Source organism: Betta splendens, chromosome 2 (assembly GCF_900634795.4).
Source record: "Betta splendens chromosome 2, fBetSpl5.4, whole genome shotgun sequence".
Lineage (NCBI taxonomy): Eukaryota > Metazoa > Chordata > Actinopteri > Anabantiformes > Osphronemidae > Betta > Betta splendens.
In genome coordinates, this window is record NC_040882.2 from 25,745,518 (window position 1) to 25,760,457 (window position 14,940).

Consider the following 14,940-nt stretch of genomic DNA (forward strand, 5'->3'; position numbering starts at 1 on the left):
TTTCCAGAACAGCTTTAGACCATTTGCTGATAATATTGGTTTGGGTACAATTTCTTTTTTGGATCCAAGTCACCTGAATTTAGTCAGTTGTTTTCATGATTTAACCTGTAGCTACTCAGTTTGCAGTTTCTGTGTGAAAAATGTGACGTAATGGCCTCAGTCTTTCTAAAGATGGCTCCTGCCTCTGACAATAGGACACACGCTTAAAGAGAACAATCCTTTAGGAAACACAGATTTGTTCCACGCAGAGTCCGTTCTCTCAGTGGCCACAGCATTTCTGGAGTCCACAGAGCGAGTCCTCACATCTTTGCGCCTCATGTTTGGATTCACATTAAATGGAAAGAGAAACTTGAAGACACCAAAATATAATAATAGGTATGGTTTAATTAAAAAGGAGACATCCTGCATGCGTGCATGCTGCGGTATTTAAAGAACATCCACGGTGAGTCACTGCTGCATTGTGGGTAGATATGGACGGAGCAGGATGTAAATGAGGCTCGCTGAGCTTCTGCAGCCTGATTGGAAGTAACACCAGAAAGCAGATGGTTTCTTCGGCTACGCCACGAAGAGTACACCGCACATTTTCCATCTTTATTCTTTTTGAAGCAAAATTCAGAACGAAATGAGAACTGTGTGCTGAGGCTTCAAGCCACCTTTAGAAAGTTGAAGACCCCCTAATTTAGCCCAGAGAGACCTCATGGCACTGATGATTCTGAATCGAGTCCTGAAAATATTTCCCTTTTCTTCTTCTTCCCACCTCCCCCTCCTCCGCGCTGCTCCACAAGAGCTTAATCCTTCTAACCAGCACCATATGTCCTGGAAAGCTGCTGGAAAACTCTGGAATCCACTTCTGCCTCTTAAACAATAGCATCTACATAAAACACACACACACACACACACACACACACACACACACACACACACACACACACACACACACACACACACACACACACACACACACTGAGCTGTGTCAAGTGGACGCTATAAGGCATAAAACAAGAGGCAGAAGTTGTTTAAGGAACCTCTGACTCCCCGACTACTGGTGACCCGTCAGTGTGCCGCACGAACCCACCGGAGCCCATCAGTCTGCTTCCTTATGCAAACCTCATTCCTATTGATTTTCGAAGGCCAATCAAGGGTGTGGACGGATGCAGAGGTTGTGAATGAAGAACTTGTTTTTATTCCCACTCCTGAGGTTTAACAACCCTTATGATCATTTACAGAAAGGTTTCTCTCCAATCCATTATCTTATCTTAGCTTTTCTTTCTTCGTGCACAAACTGCCTTTGCTTGGAAACAGAAGCTTGTGTCTTTTTACAGCCTTTGAAGGAGGGGAGGGCTGATATCCATGACATTACTCCCTATGAAACCTACATTAGTGTCAACCTGCATATGTGCTCATGAAATAATGTCTTATTTCAGGAATTATAGCGAGCACTTGATTTCTTTTGGACAGAGCTGAGCTCACTCTCAATCCCCTTCACCATTTGAGTCTCGGAGAGCGAGATACTCCAGCTGCTGTCACAAAGTGGCTGTGCAGGCACTGAGGCGCTACTTTGCTGTTTATGCCTCAGTGAGCAATTCAAAAGTTAACAAAAAGCTGAAAATCAGCAACATTAAAACAAAGCGATGGGTACTGTAGCATGTAAAGTGATTAGCATTGTTAGCTTCAAACCCGTCTTGCGTCTGTTTCACTTCTTTCCAATTCCCCAGAAAGGTCCGAGGAGACGGAATCAGACATGGAGGCTCTCGATAACACCTCCTCTGTCAACTTCACTTATTGGACCCTGCACTTGTGAAAACTGACATCACAAAGCGTTTTGGCGAGTCACGTTTTTCCAACCCGGCTTTTTCACAGGAATTCGTCTTGACCTGCTCAAGACAGCTTTTATGAGGAAACCTTAATCAAGTGCTTTATTTGCCGAGCACCACAAGTGGTACAAGCGCTATCGAGTTTCTGTTAACGGGAACACCTCGTCCAGCGCGAGGGGGTTTGCTGGAGAAAAACGGTTTAGCAGGGCATCATAAAATGTGTTATTAATATTCACTACAGTATCATTAAACCTCCTTATGAACGTCTCATAAACAGAAATGTACATTTTAAAATATTAGGTGATGTATTAAGAGGCAGCGTCCCCACATTACAGAACTATTATAAATACCTTGATTTATAGCAGAGGAGAGACGTAAACAACAGACGGTTTTAAGGATGCACATTGTGTTACTGCTTGTCAACGGGTGACGATAACAAAGCTGTGATGGTGGAATAAATACAGTTTAAATCTATTTTAATGAGTTCTTACCATGGGTCCCGACTCTCCCGGCTGCCCTGAATCACCCTATGGAAAATAAGGAGAAGTCCATTTAATTTAAGCTAATACTTTATTTAAAGTCAAGAACATGAATAGATTTGAAAAACATCATCGTTTAGAGTCAAACACGTCCAGTTTCCTGGTAAAACAAAGCACTTGAATCTCTTCCTCTTTAACGTCTTTGTGTTCATGTTCTTGTCTGTTTCTGGTTCAAACTTGGCTCCAAAGTTGGACGTTGCTCCATTTCTTGGGGCCTAAATAAGATGAATGCCTGATCCATGTCCAGTGTCAAAGTCACGCCCAAACCTTTTCCTAGTTTTGCCTCTTTTGTGACATTTACACCTTTTTTATGTGAGACTCACGACCGGGCAAATAAATCATTAGTGAAATACCAGCAGCTCAGCAGGAGACGTGTAATTTCTTGGAAAAATGCAACAACTGTTGCAACTGTAACTGGAATGACTAAAAACAATCACCATCAAAAACTTGGAGAGAGGAAGATAAACAGCACTTAATATATTTGCACTCCCACCGCGAACTCTGCCAAGTCAATAAAGATCAGCTGGAGCCCTCAGAAGGTTTTATGACACAACATAATTGACAAGCCGTTTCTGTTTCTCCTTTGTCTCACAGGCAGCACACACATGAATTACTGCCATGCCAGCGACATGGAAAATGCTACGTCGTAATGAAAAACAAGCAAGTACAAACGTCGAGCATCCTCCAGGGAGCGCGGTCGTGTTTAGCTAGCAGAGGAATGAACTGCGATGTGGCTAAAGTGGGCTTCATTAGAAGGTTTTCAATGGGATAAACCTTTCCAGCGCTGACGCAAAGTCCAGTTTATGAACACGAAAACACTTTAACTCGCTCTAACCTAATGAAAGCGAGGCAGTATTTCCAAATGAGTGCTCCGGTAAACAAACTTTCCAGATGTCAGCGGGCGCTCAGTACTCACCGGCAGACCAGGTACGCCGCGGGGCCCGTCCTTTCCTGTGTCCCCCGGCGGCCCCCTCGGCCCGGGAGGGCCCGGCGGCCCCGGGGGCCCCGGCGGCCCTGCTTGCCCCTGATCTCCCTGTGTGGCGACATAACCCATTTTGACATCATTACTCTGGGATATTGTTGGACCCACCAAGACTGGAGCCACTGCAGATGAACGATAATGAAGAAAGAGCAACAGAACGGTGCGGTGGGTGGCTACGGGCTGCCTCCATTCATAAGACGGAGAGCTACAGCTAGCACACGACAATGAATTGTTTTGATTTATGGCAGAAATATTAATCCCATAACTGCATGCATTCCTAAATGGAACTCATAAGTTGAAAAGGGTTGGTGCATTAGGCACTTGCTGGAAAAAAATCGTATTTGTCAGTGTAAAGCTGCAACAATCAGGGAAAAAATATACTAAAAATGTGTGGTCCATCATTATACTGGATTAGAAGTAAGTCTAAGAAAACATTCAGCAATTGAACTTCATTAATCAAAGGGTCCTGAAAGTACTTTAAGCAGAGCCAGGACAGTATTTCATTCTACCTTAATAAAAGCTTGTTTTCCAAAAAGACATTTCCATATTTCCCTCTAACAATAACAGAAGAAGTACAAGAGTGTTTATGGCAGGTCTGCCTGTAGGCTTGCATGCAAACTGCAGAATGGCCAGACAGGAGTGGTTCAGTGGACAGACAGAGTGAGGACAGCCACTACCTTAATGAGCCGCCGCTTTATGAGCTGCTGGTCAGCAGAAAGAAAGCCATGATTGATCTTAGGGAAGACCATCTGAGCAGGTGTGTGAGGTCAAGAGGTCGTAGGTCAGAGGTGAGAGAAGGTTGAAGGAGGATGAGGTCCCAGAAGAAGGAGGAGGAGGAGGAAGGCAAATGAAAAAAGAAACAGACTTTGTTAGAAAGGCTTGTGTTCATGAGCCTCGGTCCATCGCCTTCACAGATGGGAGAGAAATCCACACTTTTCCAGCCTTGAGATGGTTCGCTTCGGAAGTCAGGGCTTTATTTTTGGAGCCAGGACCCATAATTACCACCTCAGGGGGTGTGAGGGCGCCACAGTGGGCTCACAGTCCCTGGAAAAATGGGAATTTCTCCTCCTCTGTGGAAGTGCTGTCATCATCATCATCATCATCGTCGCGCCTGCTGCTCAGTCAGACCCCAGGAGCTGCACACTCCCGAACCAGGGAGCTCAACCTGAGCTCAGGTCCAATGGTAGCCTCGCTCTGGGATCAAGCGGCTTCCCCCGATGCGTGGTTCACTGCGGGAGCGTGCGGCGGAGGGGTCGGACTGGACAGCCGGGCGGCACCACCACGACAAACCTTGACAGTCAGGATCTGATTGCTGTGCAAAGCAGCCAGTGTAGGGAGACCAGGCAATCCCTAGAAGGGACAAACAGCAGAACATGGCACACGCATGACATTCAAACACTGGCTGAACAAAAACAGTGGGAGGAGGAGGAAGATAAGCTCTCAAACAATGATGTCACAGATCCACAGTCAGCATCGCATTCATCCCTCATGCATTAAAGGATGAGCGTTTTGTTTCATTCTAACACAGTAGCACCGGGGCCGTCCTGCGTTTCCTGTTCCCCCTCCGCCACATGTGCAGACACAACATTTGTGGAGACGATCACAGCGCAGACGCTGAGCTGCAACATGCTGGTAAGTTTAAGGCAGCTATTGTTCACCGGGTTCACGGAGGAACAGTGGGGATTGAGATCTTCACTGGAAATTCAATCAAACGGTTTCCAATTCCCTTGTCAACAATTGCAATGACAAATGTGATCCATTCATGAAACGCGAATAAAGAAGAGAGCATGCAGGCTTCTGCTGCCCTCAGAGGAGACAATGCTTTATGGCTGAGTAGCAGCTTTAATCCGGGTCCAGAAACACACGCTGCTCAACATGCTGCTCAACCATTTCATTCATTTTGGAGGATATCGTCCATATAGAGACGCACATACTTCACTTTACTACAAACTGTACTTACACGCCTGTTGAATAAGGTCTTTGATCATCAGAAGACTTTTACAGTGACTGTGTCATATAAATGTCCGCTGTCACACAGAGTTCACTAAATTCCTCCCTGAAAACAAGAACTGTCTTGTGATGTTGTCAGACGTGGCTGAAACCAGAGGTCCTCAAGTCTTTATAGAGTCTGATGGTGGCACCAGATATCAAAGGGACTGGATTAAAGACAGTAACAGACGTTCGGCTCATTCAATAACCGACATTCCAGGTGACGTTAGTGTATTTAGTAAGTATTTAAGTCAGACTTTGATAATAGTGCGATGAAGTTTATTTGTCACAATCCATTTCTATGCAGGTTTTTTGTAATCACAATAGTCCAATAGTCCTTTAGACCCTTTTGCATGTGTTCAAACTATTTCCACTTTAAACCATCTAATAAATTTAAGGTTTATATCCTGCAATTAGCTGGTTTTCTAGCAACAGCAGGAAATAAAATGAAGGTTGTAAATTCAGGTGGAAACAACAGTAGCTGGAACAATTTGAACTGCATGCAGTCAAGGTCCAGATTAAAAAAACAAGATGCTTTAAAAGTACCTCATGTGAACTTTGTAGCGCTCTAACCTATCAGAGGCAAAGATGGCAGCGCGTTGGGTGCATGTTCTCGTTTACCCTGTGGCTGCAGCGTTTGTTCCACGGTCAATAACCAACCTGAACGAACTGGTGCAGCCTTTTCCACTGGCATCCTCACATAAACATGCCCCAGCATGAGATCAACCTTTCTCTACTGTCAAGATCAAGATAAGAATCATTTCCAAGCTTTTGCAAACAGGACTTTGGTGCCATCAGCCAGATTTTCTAAAGATAACACAACAGCATGACTCATTAGGAAGATCGCTTTCACGGCAGCCTGTTTCAATTCAGTTCTGCAGCAACCGTTACGCTTACGCTGCAAACAGTCGCCACGCTGTGTCACCGGGACCCAACAATCGCTACGATCTCAAGGGCAGAGACGCTGAACTGGTGCTGGATGTGTGGATCCTTCATTTTATTTGTTTGTGTCTTAATTGTGTGTTCTTGTAACTGCATCAAGGTTTGGGCCACATCTTGGCTCACTCCAGCGTCGGGTCTCACACAAACTGATGATTCTCTCTCTGCTGTTTTTTTCTTCAAGTCTCTAAGCCTAAACATAATTATCGAGGGCGTGTTGTGCTGTGTGTCTAGTTATGCGCAAAGTTGTTTTCCTTCATCCCATCTTCACGTCTTAGTTTCGATGCCTATAGCGATCAGCTGCAGCCAGGTCAACATCACACAGGCCGGTGTGTGTTCGAAGGTGGGGAAAGTAAAGCCGTTAAGCAGCCACATCTGCAGGAGGCGACGTCTCCGTGCTGAGAATCATGACATGACGGTTGACAGAGAATCCAAACCATACACAAATTGCTTTGTTTTGCTTTTTCCCCTTCAAAACGGATGTTGGTTATTTGGTGAGGCTCTCGATTTCCATGGATTTGCCTACAGCCGTACGACTGTAACTGTAGTAAACAACAAGCCAAATGTGAGGACAATCAGTAACAGCCTCCGTAGGACACTGGGCAGAACCGGCAGATCTGCAACCACACCAAACACACAAATCATCCCGAGCAGCTACGGGCTGTGGCATTTTCTGAATAGCTATATGTGGAGCGGATTAGCGACTCTACACACAGCTGGCTTCAATACGTTTAAGAGTGGAATACGTTCATTTAAAGCCGCAGAGCTGGCATCAGGCACATTCGTCAAATCTCAAGTTAAATTCGTGATTATAAAAGAATTTAGAAGCTCATGTCTGAAAAATCAAATCTGGAGATTACACAATCAGAGCCTCCGTGTGCAAATCACAGATGCAAAAACTAAGGATCTTTTTAAATCGCAGGAATGCTTCCACTAACTGTTGTTCGACAGCTGTAGCTGGTGCCATTCTTCAAAAAGACCACACACCTCTGGTGATTCCCAGTAACGCTCATTAGTTGTGTCCCACCAGCGGAGCTCAAAACGTGTCCAAACATTTGTTTGTCAAAATTGGCCAATTTATTATTTGCTGCTTAGTTAACCTGCGACGGGTGGATGTGACCCTGGACCTCGCGGGTCGACAAATGGCCGACCCTGACATGTGTGGAGCAGGCAGGCATTCTGCCGGCATGTGGTGCTTCTCAAACTGTGACTGAACAAACAATTGACCCTTAATCGATTCTGAACGTACACTCAATAGACCGCACGTCTAATACGAGGCATGAAATGAGCCTCGCTTCCACAGTCAAGGTCGGGCAGCACTCATGCTTTCACTTATTAGGGACCTGTTCTAATGCTGTTATACTTCACTTACCTACTAATGTACAAAATGTCATTCTGGGTAAATATGATGATCTGATGGAGGCCTCCACTACTTTCATGCCTCTGTAGCCCTTCACATGAGTGCAACCGTGTCAATTTGTACCTGTTAAGGAGCAATTTACCTCTAATAGGAAGTTAATGAAATTCTGCCGGGAAGTGGACACTTTATTTACTCTGCAGGAGAAATAGGAGCTGACTGGGTTCTGTTACGACTCTGCCGTTTCCTCAGTATAAATCATGTCACCCATAGAGACAGATGACTCCATTTCCTAGGTTAAAAGGGTACAAATTATGGGCAAAAGCCCCCAAATTGTAACCAAACGGGTTCATTTACACGCATCCATTTGTAAAAGAACCAGAATCCAGTGACAATCGTCATTATACATTGTCTGTCATTAAAAATTAACCCTGGGCATCACAGAGCTGGAAATATGTTTGTGGAATCTGTCAAAGTGTAAAAGCAGTCATGTCCAGGATTCCTGGGGGGCTGGCTGTCGTTTGACGAGCGCCCGAGGGCAACGTATGTCTTTCTCAGACCACTAATCAAATTTCACAGGGAAGGTCATTTGTATTGACTTCCAAATCATAAGTAATGCGGTGCTTTGACGTGCAGAACTGGCCTGGCACAGAGCTAACAATCAGCAAACTACTAATGTCTGGGCGCGTGCCAGCTCTGAATTGAAATCAGCTCCACATGGGAAATGGCTGGTGTTTGGTGACTAGAGGGTTTTCTGTGCTGCTGTGTCTTTTCGCCCTTGCGCTCCAACCTCTACATGCTCCCCGGCTTCAAAGGAATCAATTACAGGTTTGCAAAGTGACTGACTCCGTACGATCCAAGTGTGCACGGTGTGCATGCGCAGACTGATTCAATTAATGCGGCGCTGTTTAAACAAACCTGTACCGTCAACCGTCCTTTGAGAAAAATGAGGGCTGCGCTCGCTGCTGCTTGGAGATGGAGTAATTAATTTCAGAGGCTGTCAGGCACAGAAACCCACTCACATTATCATCATTTAGAAGCTGCACCCTTATAGAAATGTCAAACTACGGGGCTGGAAATGATTAAAGCTCTGAATATGCCATGTCACGTCAACGATTCGAGTGAATCACGAGTAATTATATAGACAGAGCTTTTGGCTTCTGATTACGGCTGAGATTAAGCAGACATGTTCTGCCAGCGCACTAAAGCGTGCATTTGTGTTCAATCTGAAGACAAGGACTTATAGAGAAGAAGGTACTTGATGTCGAAATAAGCAGAGCTCCAGTGTTTGTTGTATTTGGACGGATGTGAAGAACTCAATCCCAGGAATTTCATGCATCTCAAACCTTCTTTGCCCACAATTCTACTGGGGAAGACACACGGTCACATTCATCAGCTAATCACAAGAGGTTGTGTGAGGGAAGCACATACCCGCGGTCCCTGGTCGCCTTGATCCCCCTGCAGAGGGAGAGAAATCCACATTCAGCAGCTGAACTCACATGATCACACACGAGGACGGCGCTCAGAGCGAGAACGCGCCGATAAAGGGAAATAGTGGAGGAACCCTCAGCTATTCGATGTGGTCGAGATCGAAATCGCTTATGATAACATGGACTGACATGAATTGGGTACGAGAGGCGGAGGAGCAGTGGTGTGAGGTTTGGTGTGTTTGGTAAGAGGGGGCAGACTGTGGGCAACGCCGCTGCCAGCTCTGGGTGTAGATCTCTGCGGACGGGGGGAATTATGATTTCAAATGAACCGTCACGATAAAGAGCAAACCCAAAGTGTTGGACACTAGACTCTAACCTCAGACTCACATCTTTGCTCTGATCTGCTCGGCTACGGGAGCACATGTGCAAGCTGGGTACACAGTTTATCACAGGCTCAAACAAACGTTAATGTTACGCCTGAGCAGCTTCAAACAAAACAGTTCCAGGAGTTTCAGTCATTTTTCACTGGGCGGCTGATCCAAAACGGAATTTAATGGGAAAACGGTTGTGAATGGCCGCACTTTATTCGTCCTGGGTGGGAGCAGCGATCACGCGGTTGCTTTTCATTTGGTTGAACAGCAGATGAAGGCACGAACATGCGCTAACGTTACAGACAAGCTATCGTCTTACCCGTTCTGTGATTATGCGTTTTGTTTTTCGTTTTAAGTGGCACCAAATAAGAAATAAAATCATAATGATGACGCTGATGATTCATTACACCGGGCAGCAACAGCCACTAACGTCATCACAGCCCACATTACTAGAAATCAACAGTTAGCGGAGAGTTCAACATGACGCGGACGACATGTGGTCAGTTGTTTCTCCGTCTTTAGCTGGAGTTCACGCCCTCATGCTATTTCATTTTATTTGTTATTGCCTTTTATGGCTCAGTTCTCTAATGACAGCATTTCAACTGATTTAAAGGCCACGTTGACCCCTAGCAGCATCCATGAACCTTCTACAGCCACCTTGTTGTATACTGAATTCTTTATCAAGTTGGACGAGAATCAAAGGATCCCGTTTATCAAATCGAGGGCTCACATTCGCAGACTTGTAAAGAGAACGTGTGGCTGTTATACATGCTTCACTGATGTTTTATGAAGGATTGCTAAGTGAGGCGTTGAAGGGATTCATGCTCTGGCTGAAGCTCCCCGTTGTGGATTCAGCTGAATCTTAATAGACTCTGACAGTTAAGGATAACAGCTTGTTATCATCTATGGTTTTGTAGTTGGAAACAAATTTTTAAAAAGGCTAAAATCAATATTGAAATGTAACGTCTGCGAGGACAGAAGCTGATTTAAGCCTGATGGACTGTGCCACAGATCCCCATTGTTGATCAGTATCTAACCACTGCAGCCAACAGGTTTCTACATCATAGAATATGAGACGGGGGTCAAAAGGCTAAAGGCTGACAACAACCATTCACTTCCATTTCACAGCCCAGAATAAGTGCCGGTGGTTGAGAGAGTCGACGGAATGCATTGTTGCTTTTAGACTCTCCAGTGTGGGAGGCGTTAATGAGAATATAAATCTGGAAAACCACCGGCCTCATCCCTTAAGGTCAGGATGCCTATGAAAACGACACTTTATATATTAGCTTCCCACTGCAACGGATGCAAGGAGAAGCTGAAATATCAGCTTCAATGACTGTGTGGTGATGGTTTGCTCTATTCACAATGAAGATATTGATAAAAGGCACCACAGGCATCGCGTTTCTGCCGTTTGACTGACTACTTATTAAACAACACTGGTTCTAGGTCTAGGCTCTCACATTTAAGGTTAGAGGAGGATTGTGGGTCCAGAGAAATATTTAACCGTCTGTTCACACACAGCATGTTTATTTAGCTTTAAACAAACTGACAATCTTTCTCTAACCTTAACCAAAGTGCGTTACTTGCCTATAACCACAGCGGAGTCCACAGCGGAGTCCCACTGAGGTCTGCTGTTTCACACTTCGATGCATTTTACGCCTGCAGTCCACCTCAACCACATCCATGTACTGCATAGTTTTTGTTTTTTTTAGTTGTTATCAGTTACAGGTTTAGAAGTATTCTGACCACATGAACAGGACACATATCATAAAATAATCTTACCTTTTCACCCTGGGGGCCTGGGGGGCCCTGCAAAAACAAATACAAATGCATTGTTTAATATATTTTACAAATTGCAAATGTATAATCACATTCTAAAAGTGTAAAAAGGCTAAACATTGGTCAACTTAGACAGAGGTGCACAAATTTGGATGAATCTGACTTTGTGTAATGCAAACATCTCTTTCGGTATTTGATTAAAATGCACAAACCAGTGTCTCTTGTATTGTAGACAGCGTGACTTATACAAACACACAGTTACGACCCAGAAATCAAGCCTGTGTTTACTTAGAGGATCAAGTCCAACAGTCATCAACTGAGTATTGGCAAGCACATGATAAAAATGTGCCCTGAACAACAGGAACGATATTTTTTTAAAGCAGTTTTCATGAGGCAGCTTCCAGTGTGTGTCAGACGGCCGACGGGGCTCCTGGGTGGCCTCGCTAGAAGATCAAGGGTGAACGAGGTGTGCTTGTGTGTCTAAGCTTCTGCTACAATATAGCATGTTTAGCATTTCCAGTTCAAGGATCGAGTCCAGAACGTTGGCTTTTCCTGTGTCGTCTGAGGTCAGATGCTGGAGGAAGCTAGCTTTGGAAACATTCATTTTAGATCAGCGTCGGTGGACTGACTGACCACCCGCTTAGCAAGTTCTCCCGAGCCCCTGGAGAAACGGAGATAAATGACAGGGCCAGTAATAATCAGTGTTTGCTTGAAAAGCTATAAGGTTCTCATGGTCATAGATCAAGTAATTCAGACAAAAGCTTAATCTTTTACAATTACTTCAAACATTTGGCAAACCAAGCATTTCTTCTTTCATTAGCTGCCTTTGCAGCTGCCAGAACAATGTCCAGTACGTCCTCAGGTAAAGAGAACAAGCTGCGAGCTGTCACTACCGGATCTATGCTAATAACTAATACCAATCAAACATGCTTTGATTTTAAACAGATCAGATACACATTGATTCCCTGACACTAATCCACGGATTGATGAGATTAGTAGAAGACCTGTGTTGCTTGGAGGCTGATCCTGAACCAGCCACCTCCAACAGCAGGCCTGCAGACGCAGATCGCCCTTCACCACCCTGGCAGGTTAAAGCTAAACCCGAAATGCCCCAAACCTCGTCCAGGCTTTCATTTAGACAGTTTCTCCCACACGGCTTCAGGGGAAGCGAATCCTGGCCAGGTTTCTGCCTCCCTAATGCCTTTGGATGTTAGTTCTGATGCATAGCTAACCATCCGTAGCGGCGAGTTTACTTATAGTAGCACATGCGCTGCCAACTGGCGCTGATCTAGGATCGATTTACCTTGGCCATGAGGCTGCGGACCTGTACAGTGAGCATGTGTACTGCACCATACCGTTGACTCAGAGAATGAGGCATCTGTGTTTACTTTAGCAAGTCCAAAAAGCTGATGGGTGCTGCAGCTTTAACACACACACACGCACACACACACACGCACACACACACACACACACACACACACACACACACACACACACACACACACACACACACACACACACACACACACACACACACACATCTTGGGAGGTAGCTGCTTACTTGACTGGCCAAAGAGCCACAACACACTTGTAAACACAAAATGTGCCTTTAAAAAAACAATGTTTCCGATTGCGGTTGCCTGGGGGTGAATAACAGGCACCATGTTGGAATCAAATGTGACTTTTATTTTAATGATGATGTTACCAGAGTGTTCCTGAAAATGGAAGGCAGCTAAAGGAAATCAGTGGCGTCTCTGTTGTGAAAATTGCTTTTGGACAATAGGATGGTATTGACAAGCTATTACTGCAAACAGTGCTTTAAAAAATACAGAAATCTACACACTGTAGCTTTTTGCACAAGCCTGTGTAATGTATTATGTCTGGCATTGTAAAACACAAAATAGTTGGCACAAAAAGTTACTGGGCTAAATGACTGGGCACCAGAACTTTGTGGAAGGAAAGGAAAACTCTGCTTTATATTATTTAGCATTTCAATAAATCCTGATCGTTTCAAGAGAAGTACAGAAACACAGAGGAGCCTAATCAGGTCCATGTTGGACTTCTATAATAGGGCAAATCAGCAAGGCTACATTGTGTTTGTGAGGGATTAAATGGGAAAATGGGTCACAGGTGTTTCATAAACCATAAACTTAAAGTAACTTATCACTGGTATTCGATGAAGTTTTGACATAATACTGAGACTCTCTCCCTCTTTACCTTCATCCCAGTGAGTGAAGGCAGATGACCTCCCGCCTCCATCACTACCTCCTGCTCCTCACCTGAGTGCCTGTCAAACTGCTTGAACCTCAATAATAATGCCCCAACTCCACACTCACCTCTATTTACCAGTAGTACAGCTGCTGGTGATTGAAATGAGGCTTTGACACCAGTAACCTACTGTTCTTATCTCCATTGCCTTGTTTCCGGCTGGCATCCGTCTTCCGAGCATGTGGAAGTCATTCCTCTACACAGTCTGCACCTGCTCATTACACGGCCCGTCATTTGCACATCACTGCGACGGACAGCATCCACTGTGGAGGTACTTTACGGTGACTATTAACCGGCTCTCCTGCAAAGACTGTTTCAAAGGACTGGAGTCGGAGCAGAGCAGAACTACGGCGGGTGTCTCTGCTTTGTGCTTTCGCTTTGCCCGAGGGAAGGTTTCTAATCAGCACCTGTATATGCTTTTCACATATTTCCGCTGCTTCTGCTCTGGCTGCTTTTCAAAAGCGGCCCTCCAGCAGGTGCTCCACAGCTCATCAGGCAGCTTCTGTTTGATCAAACCTGCTCACGCTGCATTAGCAAGTTACTTTGTTCAGCGTGATTAACTCTCTACAGAAAACGCCAAGGCGCATCAGACGGCGGCGCGTGTTGAAACCGGTACCACTGGGCCACACTGAGGCTCCTGTTAGTGCGCCTGCTACGACAGTTAGCAGCAAACATTTGCTTTGCTGTATTAAAAAGGCATTTCAATTTGGCAGGGAGGAGAAAAACTATTTTTCAAATCTAGGATATTTCCCTGAATAGATGGTGTGGCCCAGTCTGGCAGCACTGACCTACGACGAGGACAGAATCACAACAGAAAGGCAACGTTGCAGCCTCCACATCCTCCATGAGCCGTTCAACATATTCAGATGTTAGTTTATGAGCAAGAACATTTTCCCACAGAGCGTCTTTAATGATTAGCCTGAAAACATACATCCAAAGCAAAAGCTCTATATCCACTTATTGAAACTGACTCTTATCCCACGGATGGTGAACCTCATGTTCTGCTGCCCATCGATGGGTAAAGCAACGTCAAACATCCATCACAGAATGATTTGTAACTCTACAATGTTGGTGAGTGGATGGTGGACCACTGGATTGGGATTAAACCAGTTTATATCCAGATATCTACATGTCTCCTCAAGCCAAACCGTGACCACTGTCTCCTGCAATGCCCCCCCCCCACCTTTTAAAGGCAGAGAGGGAGAAATATGGTCAGGTCTGCAAGGAAATATAAAACAGCAACAGGGAACTGGGGCCAAACCCGCAAGCAACACGAACATGGTCGTACAAATCTGACAATGCAGCTTATTTCACTTTATATTAGAAGGCAAGAGTAAAACATGTCCAGTCAACTAAGCCTGGCACCGAGCTGCACTCCATGGTTTAGTTTCACGTTAGGTCTTTGCTTGTACAAAAGTATGAAGATGATAATATATGGATCGACCAGTTTAAAATGCTGCTGTTAAACTGTC

General features: G+C 45.0%; 1 protein-coding gene across 1 annotated transcript in view; it reads right to left on the bottom strand.

The window, feature by feature from the left end:
* Nucleotides 1–14,940, bottom strand: part of LOC114868150 (collagen alpha-1(XXV) chain) — a 101,086-nt gene that overhangs the window by 26,775 nt on the left and 59,371 nt on the right. The window contains exons 5-9 of the mRNA XM_029171566.3: nucleotides 11,204–11,230; nucleotides 9,052–9,078; nucleotides 4,626–4,685; nucleotides 3,270–3,386; nucleotides 2,306–2,341 (exon numbers count right to left, since the gene is read on the bottom strand). Of these exons, the coding sequence (XP_029027399.2) occupies nucleotides 2,306–2,341; nucleotides 3,270–3,386; nucleotides 4,626–4,685; nucleotides 9,052–9,078; nucleotides 11,204–11,230 (267 nt within the window). The remainder of the gene's footprint in view (nucleotides 1–2,305; nucleotides 2,342–3,269; nucleotides 3,387–4,625; nucleotides 4,686–9,051; nucleotides 9,079–11,203; nucleotides 11,231–14,940) is intronic.